This window comes from Lacerta agilis, chromosome 4, assembly GCF_009819535.1.
Source record: "Lacerta agilis isolate rLacAgi1 chromosome 4, rLacAgi1.pri, whole genome shotgun sequence".
Taxonomy (NCBI): Eukaryota; Metazoa; Chordata; class Lepidosauria; order Squamata; family Lacertidae; genus Lacerta; species Lacerta agilis.
Window position 1 is genome coordinate 67065549 of NC_046315.1, and position 27472 is coordinate 67093020.

Below are 27472 nucleotides of genomic sequence, written 5' to 3' on the forward strand. Positions count from 1 at the left end.
AAGCCTGTTGCACCGTTCAGCTGTGTTGTGTAGTAATGTAAACATAATGAATACATTTGACATTTCACATATGAAACTACTGTAGCATTCATTTGCCAGATGACAGCAAGTACAATTAACAACCTTTCGGTATATCATATCCTTAGAACTTCATCTGCTTTTTGTGAATCAAATGTACTGCTTCCTTATTTCTTACTCTTGCATTTGATGGACCAAAATATTAGATAAAGTTCAAGGAAGCAAAAGTATGCTCTAGTAACTGTGTTTTTTCTATTAAGATGAACAGTCAGCCGGAAGGACTGAACTGGACTAGACAGAAATGGGAATTTATCAGCTTGCTGCAACTAGTACTACTAGCAGTTACCAGTGACTGCTGGTAATCGAAAACAGATAACATGGCTAGCTATAGTGTATGGGCTGAATATTTCTTGACCACACTGGCCTTTGTATGTCTCTATACAATCTATACAGATTGAGGCCAAGGTACTTGAAGGACTCTCTCCTCGTCAAGGAATCTGTTGTTTAAGATCAGCTGTTGCATCCCACTCATGTGTGCAAGCCACAGTTGGTGGCAATGCATGAGAAGTCTTTCTTTGTGGTGGCACCTGGTATCTCAGGGGTCACTAATTGTTTTGGACTAGTGAGAATATTTCAAGTTTAGGCAGAAGGTTGTCACGGAGGGAGTCCCAAAATGGCTGCCATGCAATGTATGGCCTAAGCTAAGACTGCTATGGGGGGCATGGTATAACCCAAAATTGCTGCCAGGGAGAACATGGCATAACACAAAATTAGAGAGACAACCAAACCTGACAAACTTCTGTTTACCATAGGAAGTCAGCTATGTCCTGATTGTGGAAATCACATATTATTGATTACACAAACAGAGAGAGAGGGCATTACTATCTAATAACAAAAGGGAGCATTCCCCAGTTGTGCTGGCATCCATCTGTCTTGAGAGATGATGGAGTGTGCCTCCAGGGGAGAAGTCAAACCGCTGCATTAGCAGCACCGAAGTGACCTCCCTGGGGAGCAAGCCTGGGCAGTGTGAAAGGAGGTCCTGGCCTTCCCAGGTGGCTTCACTGATGTGGTTCCACTTTGGTTGGAATTTCCACTTTCTCTCCTATCCCCCTGAGCCCCTTGTGTGCCCTCCATATTTTGATTGAATGATTGAATGAATTTATATACTGCCCTATACCTGGAGGTCTCAGGGCAGTTCATAACATGACCCCTCCAAAACGGGAAGAAAAGGAAATTGAAGTCCCACTGTGCACAGCATTGGATACAACCAGTGCTATTTTTCTAGAAAAAGAGGTGCAAGAGCTCACCATGAACACCTCCCTTGTTGTCTTATAATGGCAATGGCACCCACCTGAGAGTTCCAGTGAGTCACAGCTGAAAAAAAGCCCTGGATACAACCCAATTCTATTCAAACAAGCTTTTGATTCTGTTACTGGTTAATGTACTGTTTGTGAATGATGCAATTTGTGTTCCTGTGTTCCACTGATGTTCCTGGTTTGATAATTTGTTTTATTGGGTGGAATTAGGGTTGTTTTTACATTTCCATTTATGTCTTTAAGCCACTTTGAGCAACTCCTTTCTGGAAGGGGAACACAGAGTATAATTCTTTTAAATAAATCACACACACACACACACACACACACACACACACTGTGACTGAGTAGGAATTTGAACCAAGGCTTCTCAATCCTGTTTTGGCACTAATGATTACATTATGCTGGATTTTTTTTTTAAAAAAATGTGTTGCTTGTTTTCCCCCCCCAAGGATATAAGCATGTGCTATAAAAGAGAAATATATTTATTTCTTCTTAATAAAATAGAATTTTGTAGTATAGAAAAGGAATCTTGATAGGTAACATAAACCCAGATATACTGTTGTTGATGAATCAATTGTCTTGGCATTTATCAGCATTACAATAATGCTTTTCTTATGAATACTAAACCAGTTAGACTTATTAAATCTTTTTGATGCATAGTTCCAAAGAATGTTTACAAGACACAAAGGAATTATTGGGTATATCTGTTTATGTTAACTTTGTTTGTCTTCAGTGAGAAAAAAATACCTAAGAAAATGAGATTCAGCGGCCATACACATTAGTATAGACTCATTTGCTCCAATATGAGTACAACTCTGTAAATGGCCATTAAACGATCCCCTGAGTTTGAGTGATGCAAATGTCCCACGTAACCACAGATCTGCTCCTTATCGGGTGACTGCTCTCCTTGTAATGAAGTTGTCAAAGCAATACATTTTTAATAACTCTGATTCATAGGCCAATAAAGTTCCAGAGCTTTTGCTCATGGTATTTTAAAACCCTACTCCTTTATTTTAATTTTTTCAACCATAACATAAAAATCGCATCTGAGAACAGGGAAATGCAGACCTTGAAAAGGATTGGGTACAAAAAAAGGCTGAAAAAATAGTTATGGGGGAATTACCACATGCAGTTTCTCCTTTCACTAAGGCACTTGGAAGAAGAAGAATAAAAAGCTATACATGACATTACACTCCACATTCAGTGTACATGAATATCTTTTCTTCTACCTAGTCCACACACAATCTGGACCTGGTGCACATTTTATGCCCCTGAAAAGCACATTAGAAAAAGTTAGTTTTGTTCAAAAAATAAAATGTCAGTGCAGATTGATTCCCAGTGGGTATATTTGAAAATAGATGGAGGAGTATATCCAGACTGTCCATTGGCATTGTGGGTGGGTGTATACCACGCTCACAGTTACCACTTCCTTCCTCATTCATCTGGGGCAAGTGCAGGGAAGAAGTGGTGTGGAGAACTTAATCAAGGGGAGGGTTTTCATATGCATATCAAGTAACCACAGCCATCGTTGTAGATGGCAGGATCTAAAACCAATCTAGATTAAAAGCAGCATGTTGAAGATGTGCAGGCACAATTCCATACTAAGAAAAACGATTTCTTTGCACTGCAAATGGAAAGGCGCACACAGCCTCGGGCACCCTATATTATACCACAAGAGGAAAAGATTGTCTGAGTTTCTGATACACGATGAGCACAGCATATACAACAATGGCGCAATCTGCACTGAAGAGAGAACAATGAAAATGGGGGAAGCATTCTCATCTTAGAACAAGTTGAATCATTCAGGCAGATCTGCGCTAACAACTTATTATTGTATTCCTTATTTGGTAGAGTCTTAGCCCCAGCACTGTTCTAATAGGAGCTCTGAAATTCTCCCATTGTGGCTCTGGACTGTTACAGCCTAAAGCATCTGCGTCATCCAGGCGGGGTGGGTTGGGGAAGAAGCTGGTGCAGATATTAGCAACCACCTATGCATGGTGAACATGAGTGTAGCCTAAGGAACATGTGTTCTCAGTACCCTGTGAGAGGAATCCTGAGCAAGCCTGACACACATACTATGATTATTAGATATGATAAATGACCATGCCTAAGAGCAAGATTTGGTGGAAGATGTATGTGTTGTCAGTCACTTTTGAATGCTTAGCATAACATTATGAAATTTGATCTAATATATGGAAGTGAGAAGTTGCCCAGAAAGTCCACTGTGTTCACAGTTAACTTCAAGAAAAGAAAAGAAAAGAAACTTAGAAAAAAATAGAAAAATTAAAAGTTACATTTAAAGGGAGAATGAGGAGAGTCAAATGTTTCTAGGATGTTTGGATAATTTTCAAAACCATTATCATATACAGAATGCATACCGCACATTAGGTAAGTTACAAAAAAAAACACCTGAAGGCTGAAATTCTATACATGCTTATCTGGGAAAGTCCTGTTCAATGGGTCTTTTTAAAAATTATTATTATTATTATTATTATTATTATTATTATTATTATTATTATCATTATCATTATTATTATCCTTCATTTGATATGCTGCCTGTTAGCCACTTGGGGCACAATTTTTTAGGGACGTAACATACAAATAAACAGATGGTGCTGAAATAAACAGATGACGATGACTAAAACTTGTACATCACATTTGAAAAGCTAAGGATATGTGTTCCTAAACACAATTTACCTGGACGTAGCATCTGCTGATATCAGTGTAAGGTTTACTTTGATGTAAATGTGTTTAGAGGTGGGGGCAAAAGTAAATGAGACACTTAATGCATGGCCCCTAACAAAAACCAACAGCAAGGTAATGTATTGATGCTCAGTTTTTTAAAGAGAGGGTGGGAGAACGAAGTGCACGGCTGCCATTTTGGTAGCAACAACAAATTTGGTACCATATCTATTCAGTGCCTTTACTTGCGAGCAATGCCTTTCCTTGCCATAATTTTATGCTGCGGTTTTCTTATTCTTTACCAACAGCATTTTGCAGCATGACAGCGGTGTTGTACAGTAGAGCTGAAAAACTGGAAAGGCAGAGAGATGACAACAAAACCATCACAAAGAGCAATTCTGTGAATGCCCACACTGATAAAATCAACCACACATCAGAATAAGAGAGCTAAGGAACTGCAGAGATATTTCCTTTGTATAACTGTAGTGTGCTGGAAGGAGATAAGCCCAGATGGAGGACCTTTTGGTATCTTGAGAATGTTCTCTGTGAACATTTTTCTATTGTGTCCACAGGGGAAAGGTGTTTTTTTCTTAATGAAGATCAGTACTGGACAAGAGACCAGTCGCTCAAGTTCTCTCTGGAGGCTAGAAGCTTGAAAGAGGCATGAACAATGTTTTACTGCTTGCCTCTGCTCCCAAGATAAAGCAATGTGAAAATATCAGGGCTACAATCGGCCAGGCATCTATCTGTTACACAGTGTGAAGAAGCTCAAGCGGACGAAGAAGAATAGCAGGTTCTGCACTTGGGAACATGCTGGGAGGAAATCTGCTATGTCTTTCCAAAAGACCTGAGACGAGGCCAAGGAAAGGCTCTTTTCCCCACTGTGGCTTCCTAGAAACATATTACTGAACTCAGAAGGATGTCTGAAGAACATCCCTCTCTCTCTTGCAGCAAATGATACTTATGGTGAAACCATTCAGAGGAATCAAAAAGGGAAGTGGAGGAGAATGATTGAATCCTGGATCTTTTTGTTGTGTTCTTTAGGAGAGGCTAAATCTCTACCCCTACACATACCCTGCCATCATTTTCCTCTTCCTAGGTCCCTGTACTTCTCTCTCCCAGTCTCTGTGAACTTGTGAGAACTGGTGACCTGGCTCTGCCTACTGACAAGTTTGGATTTGGAGTGAGATGTCATTAGCATGCTTGTTGATATTCATGACATCTCATTTCCAAGCTTGCACAACTCTTTCACTCCTTTTCATCCAACACATGTGTGGGTATAGAAGTGCGAAGCAGATGCCTAGGATCAATAATGCATTTATTTGTTCAGTTTTTAAACCACACTTCAACTTTTAAGGTTCCCGAGTAGTTTACAAAATATAGTTAATACTATACATCCATTTTTATTTTTATTTTTTTAAATGTTTAAACCTTGATCATTACTGTAAAGCAGTGTCTAAACCACTACAGCAGAAGGCAACATAGATATATCTGACCTAAAATACTTCCAAAGGGTAGAGTGAAGAGATATGTCTTAAGGTACTGTTGAACACTCAGTAGTGAGGGTGACAGCCATACTTTCAAGAGGAGAGAATCCCACAGGTGTGGTGCTATTATCAAGAAGACCCTAACTGGTATATGAGGGAATGTAACTCAATCTAGAACAGGCCATCTCCCTCATCCCTGGTCCATCTAATCCACCATCCTGTTCTCACAGTGGTCAATCAGATGGCCAGTCAGATGCCTATGAAAATATGCAGAGTATAGAAAGACAGCACTGAGTGTCATCCACATATATTGGGGACACCATGTTCCAAATTCCCTGACTGACATCTCTTAGTAGCTTTATATAGATGCTAAAATGCAGTAAACAGGAGAGAGAGTGATTAACCCAGACAACAGTAGATAATTCAATAGTCCCCCATAAAGATCAAATTTGCAGAGTGAGTTAGAACTGGTCTTAATGTTGGAAGTCAAGATAAAATTTGAAGGATGAGTTAGAACTGGTCTTAATGTTGGAAGTCAAGCAACACCTTTGGTACAAAGTAGTTTTCGACAGTTTTAAAACACCAGCTGCAGTCCCCCCTGGGTAGAAGTAGGGTTGCCACAATTATCCACACCCTGGCAATATCCAGATGATTATTGAAATGCATTGCACATAGGATGGCGATTCAAGACTTATGTACAATGCAGTCAAACCATCAACTGAGTGAGAATATGGTGGCCAGCACTTTGGCTTAAGCGGTAATTGGAAGCGTAGGGTAGCAAAACAGAAGCGTAGGGTAGCAAAACAGAAGCGATAAAACAATAAGAAACAACTTAAAAATAATTACAATACAGATGCAGAATGGGTAAGGACTTGAGTTAAAAGGCTTGTTGTATGAGAAAGGTCTTCAGTGAGCACCAGAAATCATAGAATCATAGAATCATAGAGTTGGAAGAGACCACAAGGGCCATCCAGTCCAACCCCCTGCCAAGCAGGAAACACCATCAAAGCATTCCTGACAGATGCAACAGAGGATTCCAAAGGCTGGTGCCACAACACTAAAGGCACAATTCCTACATTGTGCAGAATGGACATCTTCAACTCCTCAACTGCAGAGTGCAGTGATGGATTGAGTACATAAGTGGCATGATTATCTTTCAGGTATCCTGATCCCAAGCTGTATAGGGGTTTATATGGTAAAAATAGCACATTGAATAAAGCCCGTTAGCTAATTAGCATGCAGTGCAATTATTTCAACGGTGGGTTGCTGTGTTGGTGATATCCTGACCCAACAAGCAGTCAGGCCACCATATTTTGCACCAGTTGCAACTTCCAGACTAACCTCAAGGACGTCCCAACATAGAACACATTGCAATAATCCAGCCTGGATGCTATACCAGTCCAGAAACAGCTGTAGCTGTCTTACCATCCAAAGCTGGTGGAAGGCATTCCTAATACATGGCTTGGGGATAGGTATGTGAAGGATCACTTGCCCTTATGCAAACCTGTCCACCTCTTATGATAATCTTCTCAGGATCTTCTGAGGATCCTCCCAGTTAGGCAGATGGTGACTGAATATAGACCTTTCAATGTTGTGGAACCCTGGGATCTAAATCTCTGCCCAGGAACATCCAGCTGGTGCTCACCCTGTTGGCTGCCAGCTAAAATTAAATCCCATTCTCTTTTACTGCATGATATTTTACATGCTGCCTTGTGCTTTGATTGCACTTACTGTTGTTATTGTCATTATAGTCTTCTGCATTTATGGCTATCGTTTTGCTGCTCTGCTGTTTTTGCTTTTATCTCATTGTAATTTAAAGTTTTTAACTATAATTAGGTTTTACTTTTTTATTTTATTTGCTGCTGCTGTTTTGTTATGCTGTTGGCCGTGGAAACCTCTGGGTTGAAAGGCAGAGGTCAAAATAAACCAGACTAAAAAGTACAGTATATCACACCTAGTGGGCCTTCAGGGATTTACTAAAAAGGAACCAAAATCTCCAGGTGGAGAAGGCCTCTTCATTGCTGAGGTGGCATAGGGCAGCTTCCCGTATTCCCATGTAACAGACTCTGCCCAAAGTTTTAAAATTTATTCTGATACTAGAGGCTTTAGCACAGTGACAATGTTAAACTTTGTTACACTGCATGAAATTAATTATCCAATACCAAATTGTTTCCTTTATAGAAACAGGCTTTTTTCACTAAGATAAAAGAATAGCAGAGATAAAGGAAATAAGGAGAAGGGTTAGGCACTTCAAGCAATTTATTTGTAACCATAGCCCAAGGCCTTCCTTCTCTCCCGCCCCCAATTCTTTTCAAGCCGCAATAAAAATTGCATAAAATATTTAAAACGGGAGCAGACAATTTTACTTACTGTTTCCTGGATGCCAGCGCACTGCATTTAAATATGCATTACAGTAATGGAAGAGAAATTCATGCTTGGATCGGAGAGCAATACCTCGAAGCAAGGGCATCAGATCATGTCCATCAATAATTCTGAATGAGAAAGCATTTCAAAATCAGGGAGCAGAACCCATAAGCTGCCTGCCTGAAAAGAAATTCCAAGTATGCAATTCCATTTCTTAACAAATAAATATTACAGCTACCATTGCACCAAGAGTGTTAGGAACAGTCATCACACTACATTAAAGCAAACCTGAGTTTCATGCACCAAGTTAGGTCACCTCCAGTCTATCAGGATTAAGTAATTCAGATGCAACAAGAACTCTCAGTTTGCACATTTCAAGTGGATTAAACAAGTCCTCTTTTAAAAAAAATAAGCAAAAAACTCCAGACATTTTCCAGTTTGTAAAGTGAAAGGGAAATGTAGTCAAAAGTGTGGAGTTGATGAATGACTAATGGGAAGATGTCAGCAGTTCTGGAGGGAAGTTCCCCCCAAAATTCCCCTATTATCAATGCAAATGTCCCTGTGCCTCTGAAGAGATAGAATCCACAACTCATGTCCTTATCTACTGCTCTTTTTTATCATGATATACATAAGATTTTTATTGAACCATTTTTATGGAAATTCCCAGATGCATTTTGTGAGGTTTCTGTTGTTGTTGTTGTTGTTCCTTTCACATCAGAACATATTCATTTCTTCCAGGGTAGCTAAATATTGCGCTGCTGCATGTAAAAAAAACAACCACCCACCAAGAACTAATTTTAGCAAACTTGAAATTTTGTTTTATATTCCTGGCATTCTATAATATAATACAGTTATTAGCCATTTTATTGTTACGGCTCTCTATTTTGTTTTGCTTAGTATTATTTATGCATTTATACAAACTTTCTTTGTATAAACACTGATAATAAAGAGATTGATTAATAGGATGATGTGTAAACATCCCACAAGCAAATCAAGATGAATGCATAACCACCTCTGAAACAAATGAGAAGGAATGCTCAATAAAGTCCAAATATAATCTAACCTCTGTGTAAGAAAATCAATAAATAGGGAGCTGGGAGATGTTAGAATTTGTAGGGGTTGTTAGCCAAGCCTAACTCTTTTTGATCAGTATAATTCATGTGTTTCCAGAGATGCATCTGTCCCATTCATAGGATACATTTGAGGTGTACATTTTAAAATATTGGCTATGTCTTCCCTTCATATTCCTGATTATAGGGCTCATTTTGGCTTTAAAAAAACCCCTCATACTCATGCATAAGCCCCATGCAATTCATAACATAACAAATTGCTTCATGCATTCAATAAGAGAGTACAGCATTCTATTTGTTGGCAGAGAAGGTAGGAGTCGAAGTTATAAGCAAACCAAACATGTTTCCATTCATTAAATTCTCAAATATCTAATATTTACTCACAGGACGGAAATGAAGCTACAGTTTTGGCATGGTGCGAATCACAACATTTACAACTGTTTACAGAGAATTAACTCAATCTGGAACATGTTTTGATTGAAGCGTATTGTATATTAAAAGTCTGAAGATGCTCTGAAGCATATTGGATGCAAATCGTGCACTCAGGGCTTGCACCCCAGGACCAATGTAATAGATTTCATATATACGCAGTGCTGGCTTCAGGTCTGGGTGACCTTGGCTAAGATTCCCCCCGTGGGCCAAGATCCATCCCACTGTCACTGACTGTTGCCCATTTGATAGTGCAGTCACCCAGAGAAGAGCAAGAGGATCCTTCTCCATCTCCTTACTTTTGCAAATGAAGGTTCTGAGAGTTGACAGCGGGCATCCTGCATAGGTGTGGGCCTTTTCAGGTGTCCAAGAATGCCTACTCCCAATGTCTCTCAATGTCTCAAATTAAATCACCGCTTTCTTAACAAATGCATGGAACAAATAATAGGGAAATAGGGAATAACAAATAATAGGGAAAGCACTTTTTCTAGTGCTGTGACTGCCTCTTTGAAAAAAAAATAGAGTGATGATTACAGTGTTGCAGCATAAGGAAGAAAGGCATTGTATTTCCATGAAATCTGTACACATCGAGATGACTGGACAAATGAAAGCATGACAGAATTACTATTTATATTGGATGTCCCAAGGCAATGATGGATCTAATCTTTCATATCCTGTACCCTTCCAGTCCTGTCTTTTCCCACAGGCATTTGATAAATCATCAGTTGTACGAGAGTGTCTCTTGACTGCAATTCTGCTGAAATGCCACTGTCTGGTCTGTCAGCTGGTGCTTTGTATATGTGTGTGTTGCATAAAAGTAAAAGTGACCTTGCCCTTTTTGCCCTCAGTATAGTTTGATACCCTAGCAAAACGGGATGGACTAGGTCACCTGAAAGCTAATTGGCTGCTGAAGTGGGCATCTTATAATTGGTTGCATGGCAAGCAGCCTTTGGAGCAGTCACATTTGAGAGTGGGATTAAGAAGGACTGCCAATGCTTGGATAATTTGTTTGGAGTCATTAAAACTGTGTTATGAATAAATCAACACTGAAAGAAGTAAACCATCATAAAGGGTTGTGCTCTGCAATGATCAGGTGCTTAAGCATCAGCAAGAATTCTCTGTGTGGTTTAGCACAGTCTATATTATCAAATCATAGAATTGTAGAATCGGAAGTGGACCAATGGTCATCTAGGCCAACCCATTGCAATGCTGGATTGGAATCAATATTTCAATCTGTTAAATGGGAAGAAGAGGGGCGATTCAGAGTCTATTATCCCCAAAAACAATGGGAGAAAACGGTCAGAATGCTTGGTTGAACACATCACCAACAGCAAGCCCTAGGCTCTGTGGTTTAACCCACAGCGCCACCCGCGTCCCTTACGCCAAATGATAAATGGACATAAATCTGACATTAGGAATCACAAGACAGAGAAACCAGTAGAACTTTTCAAGAATGCAAGTCAATGATTGGCAAAAAGGAAAATAAACAAGTGTAAAGAATGGCCCTAACCAATTTAACATAAACCCTGAAAATATCAGTTACAGGTAGGTAGCCATAGTTGGTCTGCCATAGTCAAAACAAAATAAAATAAAAAAAATCCTTCCAGTAGCACCTCAGAGACCAACTAAGTTTGTTCTGGTGACTTCCATTCCAGTGTATCTGAAGAAGTGTGCATGCACACGAAAGCTCATACCAAGAACAATCTTAGTTGGTCTCTAAGGTGCTACTGGAAGGATTTTTTTTTTGTCCTGAAAATATCACATAGTGGTGCACCAACCCTCACTAGTGACTTCAAGAATACTGTGTTCAAGTCCATAATGGATTTTGCAATATCTCCTCTGTGTGTGTGTTTTATGCTTCATTTAGTCATTATATTTATTATCTCACATTTTAGCCAAGATTTCAGACAAAACAGCTTGCAATTATAATCCACAAACAGGAGCGCTATATGTTAAAAGAATATGAAGGTTTATGTGGCAGCCTATTCTAGTTTCTGGCAATATGGTCCAGATTCCAGGCTGTGACCTCTAGACAGAGGAAGCAAAAGAGCTGCAGATGGACTTGGGGGCAGCTGGTGGTACAGATACTGTCTAGGAGCAGCCTGCTATGCATCAGTTTGAAATGGTCTGATTCAGGTGATACCATGAAGGGAGATTAATTGGTGCCTGGAGAGTGGAGCACTCTCAGAGCAGTTGTGTTAGCCCTGAAGGGGAGCATCATATGGACTCTGCTTCAGGCAGCTCAATTATTAGAGCCAGGACCACCGGCAGCCCAAAGAAATGGTCCCTCAATTCTGTAGGTAGGTAGCTGTGTTGGTCTGCCATAGTTGAAACAAAATATAAAAAATTCCTTCCAGTAGCACCGTAGAGACCAACTAAGTTTGTTCTTGGTATGAGCTTTCGTTTGCATGCACACTTCTTCAGATAAACTGAAACAGAAGTCACCAGACCCTTATATATAGTGAGAGGGTGGGGAGGGGTATTACTCAGAAGGGTGGTGGGAATGGGCGATTGGCTGATAGGTGTGGTAAACCTGTTGACAACTGTTAACGAATGCAATTGGTCTGACAGGAAAAAGCAAGGGGTGAGATGGCTAAAAATAGTTATATCATGTATAATGAGATAAGAATCCAATGTCTCTATTCAGACCAGGTCTCGTCTTGGTTTTAAGTATGGTAATAAGTTGCATTTCAGCAACTTCTCTTTCCAGTCTATTTCTGAAATTCTTTTGTAATAAGACAGCTACTTTGAGATCTTGTATAGAATGTCCTGGGAGACTGAAGTGTTCTCCTACTGGTTTCTCTGTCTTGTGATTCCTGATGTCAGATTTATGTCCATTTATCCTTTGGTGTAAGGGACACGGGTGGCACTGTGGGTTAAACCACAGAGCCTATGGCTTGCTGATCAGAAGGTTGGTGGTTCGAATCCCTGCGACTGGACCTAATGGTCAGGGGTCCCTTTACCTTTACCTTTTTATCCTTTGGCGTAGGGTTTGGCCTGTTTGTAAAATATAGAGAGCTAAAGGACATAAATCTTAGCTACAGGTGATCTCCAAAGAAGCTACTCCTAAGATGTGTTGAGTACTGACATTTTGTAAATAAGAAATAAATAGATCATCTTTTAAATATTAATAGTAATTGCATTGTCAATTATTGGGCATGGGACTTCAAAAATAGAATGTGCCAGATATGTGTAGTTTTCCATTCCTCATTGGTGGTATTCACCTAAGACCCATTGAAATTATTCAATATTACTAAGTCAGGTCTAATAATTTAAAAAGTTTACTTACTTGAATAGCACCCAATAAGTTTTAGGCCCAAATATGTTAATGTCAGGCAGGACAATGGGTTCATAACAAGAGCAAACTAACTTTTAAAACACATTTTTTCTCACTTTTCACCTACAACCATAAGAGCTACATTTCCACCCTCTTGACAAAGCTTTCATTTCTGGGATTCCCAGGACTCTGCCATGAACTATTAGAGTCCTAACCAAATGTCACCTATCTGTGCACTGGTAATTGGAGAAATGACTGAACCCGAAAAACAGCCTAGAGCAGCATATGGCAAGTCTGCTCTGAACGAGCTTGCTAGCTGAAGCAAAGAGTAGAAAAGATATTCTGAATTTAGATCAGGGGGATGACTTTTAAATTTGCATGATGTAAATGAACACCAGTTGTCAGGCTAGTATTACTTTAGATCTGCAGGGGGAAAGTTCACAGCTGGTGATTTATTGAGTGTATATAAGAAAGAGCAGAATGATGTTGGCGTCACGCCCAAGCATCTATGACTTGATCAAAAGGAATGTGTAAGGTAGGTATAGAGTACTGTCAGGAAGAAAGACCCATCTTCTGCAGCGAAGAAGAGAAAAAGTAATTAAAACACTCCTACTGATGCTATTACGGAACTCAAAGATCAAAGCACCTGAAGGGCTTATAGAGAACCTAAAAGTTCAGCTATTTAGCATGCTGTGGAAATGACAAATCATTGCAGTTGGCAAGAACAGCTTTAAAAATAGTGTTGCGTATGATATGGCCATAGCAAAGTTAAAGGCAGGTCTAATGCTGCATGTTCTCATTTGATGTCCTGTACAAAAGGTTCAGGTAACATTATGGTATACCACCTAACCTTATTGCATTTTATCTTCACATCAACCCTCTAGCATAGTTTGGCCTGAGACAGTGACTTCTTCAGTGTTTACTCCTTCTGTTTAATGATTACAATGAATTTTCAAATGCAACCTAAGCACTTGACAAGTGCAAAATCAAGCAAAATGGTCTGCATGAAAGAGCCATCAGAGAGAATACAGTACAGATAGAAGCTTCATGTCAACCTCATTTTTCAATGTTCGCAAAATCATCAAATGATGCCCTGGAAAAGACCCTGATGTTGGGAAAGATTGAGGGCACAAAGAGAAGGGGACGACGGAGGACGAGATGGTTGGACAGTGTTCTCAAAGCTACTAACATGAATTTGACCAAACTGGGGGAGGCAGTGGAAGACAGGAGTGCCTGGCATGCTCTGGTCCATGGGGTCACGAGGAGTCGGACACGACTAAACGATTAAACAACAACAACAACCAGTGGTAGACCTGCATGTGTGATCCAGAATCAGAAAGCATTTGAACCTAAACCACCAAAATTAAACCCAACATCCCGGGGATTACATCATGTATTACACTACAACATGCTTATTGACAGTGCAATCATATGCATGACTGCTCAGATCTGAGTCCCAAAGAGCTCAGCTGGGCTTACTCCCATCTAAGTGGATATAGGATTGCAGCTTAAACATAACTGTACTAATAAAGCAGCAGTAGATAACCTTTCACTCTAGAATAGCCCTGCAGCATTCAAAATGACTTCAGTGGGGGAAAGCGGGGTTAGTTAGATGAGTGACTGCCCCCTTAGGCAAATCCTACTACTACTACCACCAATAAAGTAAAATAAAATATGGAAACTTACTTTGCTTTGCCCATCATAGCCCCAGTGAGGAAACTATAGTAATAATGAAGTAATGACTTGACTGCTATGTTTTGCAAGTACTAACAAAAGACATAAGAAAGTAAAATGTATATACAATTCCCATAGAAATTCAACACATCATAGAGAAAGGTAAACTGTAATCCTTGTCCTTGACTTCCCATGCTAAATGTGCAGGAAGTTATATGGAGGAATTTCAGCAATACCTGCTTGCTGAATCCCAGAAAAAAAGTTTTACTGTCTGGTTGTATTTATTTGTTTAATAAAATTTATATGCAGCTTGACTGTAACCCCCCCCCCCAAAAAAAAACCCATTTGAAGCAGTTATGATGACCTGTGTGCATAGAACATCCCACAGGGCCATTCAGCCCGCTTTATGAATATGGAGATATTTACACATTATATATGACCACTTGCCTCACAGGATACATCATCTCCTGTTAGTAGTGAGACATCTAAGGTGAGCAGTTGATTTGGGGTAATTTTAAGTAATGCAATTATTATGGAGCTGAAACAACGAAATTCAGAATGAGACAACAGAGAAGGTTTTGAAACAATGTGAAAGAAGAAGCGGCAACTATGAACCAGTTATTAGTTGAAGAAATGCCTGACACATACTGGTTTAAGACATGATAAATAAATATGACAAATGAAACATGACATTCCATACCTGTCACTGGGCAGTGATGCTCCAGCAAGTTTAACTATTGTGGGGAATATATCCATATTACTTGTGGGCTCATCAATATGTGTACCAGGCTTAAACACTCCAGGCCAGCGGAGAAGACCAGGAACTCGAATCCCTCCTTCCCAACTTGTAGACTTTCCACCTAGAGAAAAAGGATCACAAAAATCCTCCAGCTATTAACACTGCAGCATTCAATTGGTCAAGATTAGGGACGGGCAACTTGAAGACATCTAGATGTTATAGGACTCCAATTCCCATCATACACGGAGAGCATGGCCAATGGTCAGGGGTGATGGGAGCTGTAGTCCAACAACATCTGGCAGGCCACAGGTTCTCCATCCCTGTATTCCAATCAAACAATTTGCCAGATTGATCCATTAACCTTGTTATCAACCCAAACGACTATGGCAGACCAACACGGCTACCCACCTGTAACTGGTACCCTGTTTGTTAACTTTGTAGCACAACTGGGAGCCTCGCTAGTTTAAGGACAGGATTATGAGCCACTGTTTAGAAGTCAGTCTTGCTGTTGTTTCTGCCTTTGAGCTTTTACAGTAAAATGTTTGATGTCTTACTCTTGTCTCAATGATTAGATACAGCACCATGATTAATCATGAAGCAGATCTTTTTAAAAAAAACAGCATTGTTTTTAATAAAAAGTCCTTGGAAACTTGAAGATGCAAGCACTACCTTAAAAGAGACATTCTCCTTTTTCCCCCCACAAAGGAAGAAAATGTTTCCCATACACCGCCTACTAACAAAGGATGCACACTTTTGGCTTTACAGTGATTATTTTTGCTTGCATAAATTTAATCAATGGACAAATCAGCCCAAACTCAAATGAATAATCAATTCATGATTTATTAAATCAGGTTGCACTCTTATACATCTCTTCTGAAAAGATAAAACATGCAGCTTGCCCAATCTGCAAGTGGGCACAAAGGAAGGTAGTCAACTAAGTTTTATTTAGTGTGGACCCACTGATATTGTAATAATTGTAGTGGAAAGCTGAAATTTCAAGGGGAAACTAGGTTTCTGGTTTTTGCATTGTTTCCTAATTGATAAACCTTTTGCAGCCTAGCCATAGTGAGACATACTTCAAAACAACAACATCACCATGTAGAGAGAAGTCTAAGTACCAAAAAAGGATGGGTGGGTTTTTCATGTCCATCCCTCATGAAGGCTATATAATCCAAATTTCTGTTCACATAAGTAAGGCCACCATTCTGGCAGCATCTTGAATAAAAATATTTAAGATAATGGATTCCACCACCTGATGAGCTATATAGTTTTTCATCATTACTGCAACCCTGATTGATGATTTTTGCCAAAAGACACAAGCCTATGTACCAGAAGCAAGGAAGCAATGGCGAGATTAAAAGTAAAGGTAAAGAGACCCCTGACCGTTAAGACCAGTCGCGGATGACTCTGTGGTTGCAGCACTCATCTTGCTTTACTGGCGGAGGGAGCTAGTGTTTGTCCACAGACAGCTTCCGGGTCATGTGGCCAGCATGACTAAGCCAATTCTGGCGAACCAGAGCAGTGCACGGAAATGCTGTTTACCTTCCCGCCAGAGTGGTACCTATTTATCTACTTGCACTTTGATGTGCTTTCAAACTTCTAGGTTGGCAGGAGGAGGGACCGAGCAACGGGAGCTCACCCCACCGCAGCGATTCGAACCACTGACCTTCTGATTGGCAAGCCCTAGGCTCTGTGGTTTAGACCACAGTGCCACCCGCGTCCCACAATGGCAAAATTACGTCCTTTAAAAAGTGGAAGTTTTGCCCAACTGAAGAATTATTATTTTTTTAAGTACAAACTCCAGCTTATTTTGCATCTCTCCCAAAAGGGCCACAAAATGCTTATTTAACTTAAATACTGTTGTGAGCTGAATTGTCCGTGACCCCACACAAAAGTAATCCTAGGGTTGTGATGCTATTAGCTGGCCAAAAATTACCTCTCTATGTGCCGCAGCACTGAAAATGATGGGAAATATTAGAGTGGATTGGAAAAAACAAAGCAGCAAGTATTATAATTGCATTCTATAAATCTATGCTGCAGCAACACTTGGAACACTGAACTGTGTGCAGTTGCCATCACCCACTTTTCTTTTCTTTTTAAAGGATATAATATAATGAGATGATGATTATTGTGGGGAGGAGACTGAGATCTTTTCCTGCCAAGAAATTGTGGCTATTTAGAATAAAGATGACCATGAGGCGATGCAAGCTCAATATGTTTTGCTGACTGCATTGAAGGAAAAGATGGAGTCTGCCCCCTCCCACATGCTGCATAAATAAGACAATTGGACTGTTAATTGAACCTTAATTTAGCATTGATGATGGGACAGTGTTCTCCAAGACAGCTCAGAGAGCAAACTACTCAGGGGCTGCAAGGCAGTTCTGTTCTTCAACACTTCATGGCTGCTGCCCACTTCCCAGTATCTGCCCCCTGAGGTGGCTGCTTCATTCTGCCTAATGGTAAGCCAGGACCTTGCTCAGAGATGGTTTTTGATGGTTGTGTATCTTTATTTTCCCTTCCTTCCTCTGAAAAACCTTCTCCAGGGGGTTGGCCACCACCCACATTCAAGCAGGAGGTAGCTGCCAGGGAAGGGTACCACATCAACAGCATTGCTGTGCTTATCAGGAGAGAGGCTGAGACTGTAATACAAGGAGAGCATTGCCTGAAATGGGGAGAAGGCATCTTGTTCTAGTTGTCTATTGACACATGACCCCTTTGTCCAGTTTTTAGTGATCCCTACCTCCCACTGCAGCCCTGTATGATGCACTGCTGGATGGGTGAGGAACTGACCTTGGAGAATGTCAAGGACTGGGCAGAGGAGGAATGGTGGAAACTGTCTCCCCATCCTAACCCTTCCAGGGAGGAGGAAGAGGAATACAGTATACATTTACAACAGGGGGGGTGAGGGAGGTAGCAGCTCAGAGGCAGATGAAGGGAAAAGCTGGGAAATCATGGGACAGCTGGAACAACACCCAGCTGACACGTTGTTATTAGAAAGCATTCCAGACCCCTCTATCTCCCAGAACCTGGCGAGCCTTAAAAGTAGGAGAGCAAAGAGCTCAAAGACAGAGTGCATGTAACAACACTCATAGAGATGATGAGAATGACAAATGAGGAAGTGGGAGAGACGGGGGGCGGTGGAGATTCACTCAGGCAACACCATTATCCAAGAGGCTGGGTTCTATAGCCTCTCTCTGTAAAGATTGAAATAAAAAAGGATGGTAAGAAAGTATCCCTTGTCTTTATAATTTCCCGGGCAACCAGCCGGGAGCCGCTGACAGCATGCTGACAGAGAGTGGTTTTTTTTTTGGGGGGGGGTGTATTGGGTTCTTTAGAGGAGATGATGACAATAAAAGCATAGTTGCATGAGCTGCCTTCTCTCAATTATCCCACAAGAAATATACTAGAGATTTATTAAAATTATGGATGTTTGGAAAGAGTACACACACACATTGAAAGGGGATTAGAAAGAACTCTGTCCGTGTTTACAGAGCTACAATACCTCTTAATTCCACATGTTAGTGTCAGACTGACCTTCCAAAACCAACTAGATGTCAGATATAATAGTGGACTATCAGTGAAACCCTACCTATGTGTACTCAAATGTATGCACCAGTGATTTCAAAACGACTTACCCTCAGGAACATGAGTATAAGATTGCAGCCTAAGGGTCTTTGGTCTGAACCAGTAAGGTAGTTAATTAATTGTCTCCAAACAAAAAACAACAACAAAAAGAACACTGGCAAATGCATTTTACACACTTAACATTATTTAATGCAATTTAAGAAGGGCTTCTCTTTCTTCATTTGGGGTGTGACTGCAGCCAAAACCTTTGTTTGCTGCATTTCTGTACCTTACCAAACATTCCTTCAGCATGTCACCTTCAGTGCCAACACCCCATGAGGGGTGAAGAGAGAAAGAAGCAAAACTGAAAAGCCCCACTTCATGAGTGAGAATGAATAGCAAGCATTCTTTTGTGAGGCAGACAACAACACAGTATGAGAATGTAGAATGGACACAGAATATGCATTATTTCAAAGACACACACAAACACAAACACACACACACACACAATCTGCTTGGAATGTGTTGGCCAGAAAAAAAATCTGAACAGAATTTCACGAAAGGCAACCAAAGAACTGGTAGAAAGATCAATTATTTCAGGAAATGAAAAGGCTTATTTGTGCCATATTTTTCAGCAAGTGATAGCAACAATAGGTGTATCCTCTTGACAGTATAATATGAATTAAATTTAGACTCAATATGCTAGTAGTTTGTGTTTCTTTTTGCTGTGGCTGAATGTGGGGTTAGGAACACAATATTCTTCAGTGAGTTAAAATGTTGAATCAAGGGCAGTCTTTCATTTCATGTCAATATAGCAATTATCACAAGTGGAAACAGCTGAGAAGTTTAGGAGTTAAAACCACACTAAAAAAATGTTCAAAGCAATGTTCCAACTACTCTATTATCTAGCCCGGTAGAAATGAACAGGGAAATTTAAAAGAATTAATCAGGGCCAGTGAAGTCCACGAGTTATTTCATTTCAGCTGTGTTGTTATATTTTGATCACAAATAGTACATTGTGTGCAGTTTGAAGATGACAACTATGTTAAGGATCAAACCCATAAAAATGCCTTTAAAAATCTAAACTAATTTTAAAAGGGGGGAACATCCCAATGTGAAAATTTCAGCTGCTTTCAATCTCTCTTATTGGGCAGTTAAGGCACTGAATATTTAGTAGTTTCAATTTGAATTTCAGTGTGAACCTTCCTGTTTGATAAGGGAGAAACTATTGTCGAACGGCTATGCAAGCTGTATCAGAATCAAGCTGTGCATTTGTTTTTTCTTGCCAAAGTCCTGAAGACCAATCATAGCTCAGACAAAAATGTTCAAAGGTTGGTTCCAAGGGTTGAATGCAACTAAATCATTGTGTGCATTGAGCAACTTCCACAAGCACAACAGAATTTCCCTCCCCTATGCTGCCCCAGCCTCCCCCCCCACTTGCAACTCCTCAGATTTGCTCTAGGGGTTCCCCCAACTATCTGGAGGATATTTGGGAGTAGTGCAGGGGTTCACAGGAAGAGGAGAGGGAGGGGACATTCCATGGTACTTGAAGAAGTTGTCCCATGTGCGTCATGATTTAGCTGAATACAACCCTGTTGCTCTGGGAACTGTGTAATCCTGAGATAGCCCAAACCCACAGCCCAAAGAGGCTGCCATGTTTTCAGGACAAATGAGCTATGTAATTCCAGAGTTTTTCTGGCAGAGTTTAGGCACTCTGTAACACACCTCAGTCCAGCCTTAGTGTCAGGGTAAGGCAAAACTGTTAGCAGGGCCAGGTTTACATAATACAGTGGTGCCTCGCTAGACGAAAATAATTCGTTCTGCGAGTATTTTCATCTAGCGATTTTTTTGTCTAGCAAAGCACCAATGCAAATAGCAGTTTTCGCTAGACGAAAAAAAAAATTCGTCTTGCGAGGCAAACCCATAGACTTTTTCGTCTTGCAGGGCAGCTTCCGCTAGACGAATGCTGTTCGTCTAGCGAGTTTTTCGTCTAGCGAGGCATTCGTCTAGCGGAGCACCACTGTACATAAATATAATATCTGTCATAATTTTGGTTCCATGGTTTAGAGATTTTATCGCTGTGCTGACTGAAGGTATATAATGCTTTAAATGGCTGGTGGTGCAATTGTGTGTTTATGTGTGTTGTACTGTAGATGGTGACCCTTATTGTTCTGCTGAGTTTTATAGTTTTAATACGTTGCGAGCTGCACTGGCAGGGTCAGATGTGAAAGACATCACACTAATGTTGAAATACATAAATCTACCCTGAGCATGGTCTGCGAAGCTCATGGAATGCCAAACTGCTTTGCTCACAAGTCTCAGGAATGCCCTTGAGCTGTGTCAGGGCGGCCCAAGACATATTGTTGCCTGAGGCAAAAGGCAACATCGTTTCCCCCGCATTCCACATGCAAAAGCCCACTGGAGTGGCAGCGGAATATTACTTCAGCACTGGTGACATGAGAGGGCTCTTTGCTGTAATTGTGACAGCAGCATAACAAGTACAGGTCATTTAACATACCCAGCTCGTTCCTCCAACAGACTGGAATGACAGGGGAGCTTCTCCTGCTCCCCCAACATCTGACACAGCTTTACCTGATGGGGGGGGGGAGTCATCCCTGAGGTATGTCAGGGAATTCACGAAACCCTGAAGTCCTGCCATTGGGGCTTTTGAACACTTAATTCTAGTGTACAGAAAGTGAAAGATAATGCAAGGCATTCATAAGAATACAGGGACGGAGACAGCTGGAGTTGCTTTTCAGTCACAAAGTAGGGGAAAATAAAATGTAAAATACTGTTTTAATTAAGCTCTAATGATCTGATTAGGTTCAATGAACCTTGACTGGATTCAACAGAATGGAAATAAAATTGACAATAATTGTGTTTATGACCAGGTTATGTCTAAATAACCTCTGACTCAACTAACATTGAGATACTTAGGATATCCGGTCTCATGAGCAAGTACTAGAATAACCATGAAAGAGAACACAGATGATAATGGCATGATATTCACAGCAGCAATAAAAACAGCAGTTGCAACAACAACAGCATTGAAACCAAACTAACCAGACTTTGAAAGAGACTAGAGATTATTCAAGGTATCCCAAATGTGCAAAATAGAAATTCAAGATGAACAATGTTTCATAAGCACAGAAGGAATTCATTTTTAAGTAATGTCCAGAAGTTCTTGTTTTGCTGGGCTTTGGACCTGTGCTGATTTTTTTCTTCTTCTCTACAGTTTTTGGTTATAATGCTCTGGCTCCTGGTTTAATGCATATATGATGATGAACTGTGCTCTCAGGTGTTATTATATTAACCATGTATATATATATAAAAAATTATGGCATGCCTCCTTGGAACCTTTGGGTGCCAAATGGCAAGATATAATTGATTTTACAAATAAATAAATTCAGCTGAAAATGTTCCGTTGAGACTATCCCCACAACCAGAGTTTTCAGTCCACACAACTGATGCCATTTCGTTTTATCCGATTCCCACTAGCTGCAGCCAGGCACTTTATTTCCAAAAGCTCTTATGCTTCATTATTGGTTCTGATCTGGCTGTGTATGATGATAAATGATTGAGTTCAAATTGTGAAGATACACTGAGAGCTTTTGAGTTAGGCTAGTGCCAATTACTATTGAGCAGATAGTGGCATCTCCGATGAGAGGGTTAATTGATTGGATTGATCTTCACATACTCATATATGGAAGATACATTATTGAGAATCCTCATCGCAAACACTATACTTATAGAAGATTATGCTACAATTTCTGTTTACAGAAACCGATAACCACATGGTTCAACTCACAAACAATACATATGCAATATTTTATTTTATTTTCTCTTCTGGTTTTCTATAGTCCAGAGTAGAAAATGTATGATATGTTGGACCTTAGGCCTTAATAATCATTATTTCCAAGGGAAAACATATCGGTATAAACTTGGGCATACTTAGTTAAACATTTAACTACACGCAGAGACCTTTCTGAAATCAATCTTCTTAATCTAAACATTGAAGATGAAATTATATTTTGATATTGAGCAAATGGTACAAGACAAAGGAAAAGGTAAATATGGTTCTGAATATTTAAACAGAAATGTGTGGTGAGCGACTATTCCCAGGATTGGTGAACATCATTCAAAGCAAAGAAAATAGAATGAGTAGCTGAACGGCTCCCAGCAGTCTTCCTCATCCTAGCATGACCAAGAAAAATAACTCAGAATGGGACAGAATGGTATAAATTGCTGGCTTATGTGATCATCAGCTGAGGCCCTCCTTCATGTCCCTCCTTCACAAGAGTTCTGGAGGGCGGAAACACAAGAATGAGCCTTTTCTGTGGTGCCTCCTCACTTATGGAATGCTCTCCTCAGGGTGACTCATCTGGCACCATCTTAGGTGCCAGGCAAAAACATTCTTCTTCTCCCAGGCCTTTGGCTAATTAAACAATCTATGCCCTTTTAAATTGCTGGAAGTGTGTGTGTTTCGTTTGTTACTATGTCATATATTTTCTGTCATTATATTGTAAACTGCCATGTGATCCTTGGATGAAGGGTGGTAGATAAATTTAATAAATAATAATATAGGAGCAGATTTGGAGTCACGGGGCAAAGAGCAGCTTTAAGCCCCAACCGAATAGTGTGCAATCCTTTACTTTCTCCTATAAAAGGAATGGGTGGCAGTCATATCTTCATGGAAAAGTAAAGTCAAGGACTTGGCAACACTGATGCAATGACTGCGAAACCTGCCTTCTATGTCTGACTCTGGGTGGCCAGAAAATGTACAGAAAAATAGATGTTTGTGGATGCTAGAGGTCAGGAGTTCGAACTTGGCCCTGCGACTGTGGGTGCCCTGGGCTGTGGGTGCCATACAGCATGCATTGCCCTGGCACCAAAATTTGTGGGTGCCTGGTCCCTTCATGGGTAAATTTGCAGGTGCTCAGGCAACCAGGGCCCCAGGGAGTTGGCACCTATGATGGAGGTGATGAATCTATGGGTCTCCATATGTTGTTGGACTCAATACGCAACAGCCCCAGCCAGCAAGGCCAATCAATGGTTAGGGATATTGGAGCTTTGGGGAGGAGTCGATTAAACAGTAGCGCTAGCAGGAGTCAGCATAACGAGCTCCACTAGTTCAATGGGGCTTTCCAGACTCCCCCACCCCACCCCAAATAATCTCTTGAGGGTTGAGGGAACCCCCAGATCAGCACAAGGGAAGAGGTGAGTAGAGATTGTTTCATCATCATTGGAACAACAGTAATAATGTGGTGCTGAATTCCACTCTAGTCATCCAACAACACAATGGACATATTACTTCCAGTAACAGAGGTAATATGCCCCTCTAATTACCAGATGCCAGAAACCTGACTGGGAGAGTGCTTTGAGTTAATGGTCTGATTGTGGGATTCCCATAGTCATATGGTTGGCCACTGTGAGACCAGCATGATGGAATAGATAGGCATTTGTTCTGATCTATCATCGGCCTTCTTATGTTATTCTGGCCACTGTTATCACGATATCCAAAATTCTATAGTGCTAACTCATTTGTTGTTAGAGGAGCAAAGCTAGTATAGAAAGGAATAGTGTAATTCATCCAACTCATGTTCTTATTTATTTATAGACATTAACAGAGCAGTGCTGTTTCCACAGGGAAATAGCAACCATGTCACTATGGTAACATACAAATTCACACTTAAGAGATGGGACCCTCTGTTTTACTTTTCTAGCAGCAATTAGCAATTTTATTCAAACATTTGGATCACGTTTTCCAAAATGTCCTTTTTAATTACCTAATCATACAAACGTTGGATCATATGGAATTACACAGCCATTCATTTGTTTAATTTTTTAAATAAAATTAAATTCCAAAAATACTCTATATAAACAGGCACAACCAGATTTTTATATAGCTTTCTAAACTTTCTCTCGAGCTTGGGAAGCTCATTAAACTAATTAGGTACTCAATTCAGATGCTGATGTAGTTCTGCTTCTTCTGATAGGAAAGAAAAAAAACAAGCCTTACATTAATTTATGAATTTAAATGTATGAAATGTTACAGTAAAAAAATAATGTAAGAAGTGAAAATGGAATTAATACTAGTGGATGAACGTTTGTGGTTTACTGTGATTTTTGTATGCTTATTAAATATCAAATAGCCATGCTGTATACAGTTCTGGTTGTGTCACTTCAAAAAGGGTAAGTTGGAAAACGTTCAGAAAAGGGCGGTCAAAATGATCAAGGTGATGAAGCAATTCCCCTATGAAGATTGCAGAGTTAGGAACTTTTTAGTTAAAGAAAAAGAGAGTAAGAGTTGACATGATAGAAGTTTATAAAAATTATGCCTGGCATGGAGAAGGTAAATAGAGAAAGATGTTTCTCCCTCTTTCATAACACTAGAGCTCGTGGGCATCAAATGAAGTGGAATGTTGGAAGATTCAAGACAGGTAAAAGCTATGTAGCACATAGTTAAAGCATGGAACTCATTCCTATAGGAAGCAGTGATTGCCATCAACCAAGATGGTCTTAAAGAAGTTTTATACAAATACATGGTGGAGAGGGCTATCAAAGGCTACTAGCCATGATGACTATGACCTGCCTCCCCAGTTGGAGGCGGTAATGCCTTTGAGTACCAATTGCTGGAAACCGCAGGAGGGGAGAGTGCCCTTGTGCTTGAATCCTGCTTGCAGGTTTCCCAAGATGCATCTGGTTGGCCATTGTGAGAACAGGATGCTGGACTCGATGGGCTATTGGCTGGACAGAGTCCTCTCAAATCAAGAGTTTTTGTTACTGCTGATGTTTTTTACAAATTCATGCTACTATCTTGATCAGCCTTCCCCAACCGTGAGTCTCCAGATCCTGATGGACTATAACTCTGATCATCCCTAGCCAGTAGGGGCAGTAGTCAGGAATAATGGGAGTTGTAGTCCAACAACATCTAGGAGCCTGAAGTTAGGAAAAGGCTGTTCAAGATTGCAGTTCTTTGGGCAGCCGGTCTCATTAGGCAAGGCATTCTCCCCAAATAACGCACAATCTGCATCACTATTTGCTTCCTGTAGAATGAGATTTGGATGGATCAGTGAGATACAAACAAATAAACCTAAACTTCTAACCCCACTCATATGGTTGTAAGCCCCATTGAATTTAACAGGATTTCTTTCTGAGTGGAGGTCATTAATAATAATAATAATAATAATAATAATAATAATAATAATAATAATAATTTTATTTATACCCCGCCCTTCCCAGCCAGAGAACCGGGCTCAGGGCGGCTAACATCAATTAAAATCACAACAAAAAACATAAAAACGATCAATTTAAAATAACAGATTAAAATACAAATTTAAAATTCAATTAAAACTGCAGGTCTCAATTTCAAAATAACCCACCAATAAAAGATGAAGCATTAGGATTACACCGTAAGAGAGCATGCCGCTTCCTGGGCAGGCTATGCCTTCTATTGTGTGGGCTGGGTGGTCCCTCCCCTTACCTGGCCAATCCTCTGGCAACACCTCCCCAGGCGGGATTGGGCGGTTAACTGAGGTAGGCGGAGACCCCAGGTATCCTGCCTAGGGGAAGGCGACGCCAGCCCGAACTACCAGGAGTCACACTGGAATCCAGGGAGCTGCGTGTGACCATGCAAACGTCTCCCCCCATTTGATGTGGGGAACGGTCATTCTGAGTGGAGGTCATTAGAATTACACTGTAAGAGAGCATGTGCTTATTCTGAGAGAAAGTAAATCTAATGGGTGTCTTTTTAAGATTTTATGCATGTTAACAGAAGCTACACAGTAAGAATACTAGAAGCTGGGTTAAAATAAACAACATTGTATAAAATTTATCACTTGAATATCAGTGATAAATGTGCTACTTAAATGCACATACTTAATATATGTGCTTCAAGCTTTACAACTATTATTTATATGTCTGTGACATCCCAAAAGCAATAATATTCACAGTCTTATACTAAATGTATATTCACTTTCATGAAAAAACATAGAGCATTCGAGTATGGTTCTAATCCTCGAAAGTTTTCATTAACGGTGTCTCTGAAAAATTTTCACATCACTTGGGAAGACAGGGAAACTAATGCCAGTGTACTGGAAGATGCAAAGATCACCAGTGTTGAAGCAATGATTCTTCAACATCAACTTCGTTGGACTGGTCATGTTATTCAGATGCCTGATTATCATCTTCCAAAGCAAGCAACTACTCCATTCTGAACTTAAAAATGGAAAGCGTAATGCTGGTGCTCAACAAAAGAGGTTTAAAGACTCTCTCAAGGCAAATCTTAAAAAATGTAGTATAAACACCGACAATTGGGAAACACTGGCCTGATAGCAGAATAGCCTTTACCAAAGGCGTAATGGACATAGAAGATGCTCACACTCAGGGCAAAAGGGAGAAACGTGCTAAGAGGAAGACACGTTTGGCAAACCCTGACCACGATCAACTCCCACCCAGAAACCCATGTCCCCACTGTGGAAGGATGTATGGATCCAAAATTGGCATCCACAGTCACTTATGGAACACTGTTAAGACCATGTTCTTACTTGGCTACGAGTGATCACCAAAGAAGAAAGTTCTAATCAAACAATTTTTTTCCAGCTCTTGTAAAACACAATAGTAAGAACAGTAAATGGCTCATACCTTTATATATTCCATTGTAACCACCCTGGACTTCTCCATTGGCTGATATTTCTTCCACATGTGCCCCATGATCAGATGTGAAGTACACAAGAGTCTGCTCACGTAGGTGCCATTGATCTAACGCATGGAGTATTTGCCCTTTAAAAATATAAGGAAAAGTGGGGGTGATAAAAACTTATCAAATCCCTCTGTCAGTGGAAGGAGAACAT

General features: G+C 40.3%; 1 protein-coding gene across 6 annotated transcripts in view; it reads right to left on the reverse strand.

Annotated features, from left to right (window-relative positions):
• The window catches only part of STS (steroid sulfatase), an 89494-nt gene that overhangs the window by 11422 nt on the left and 50600 nt on the right, over positions 1-27472 (reverse strand). For all 6 annotated transcript variants that reach the window (XM_033147444.1, XM_033147446.1, XM_033147443.1 and 3 more), the window contains exons 8-10: positions 27264-27401; positions 15018-15177; positions 7874-7995 (exon numbers count right to left, since the gene is read on the reverse strand). In XM_033147444.1, the coding sequence (XP_033003335.1) occupies positions 7874-7995; positions 15018-15177; positions 27264-27401 (420 nt within the window). The remainder of the gene's footprint in view (positions 1-7873; positions 7996-15017; positions 15178-27263; positions 27402-27472) is intronic.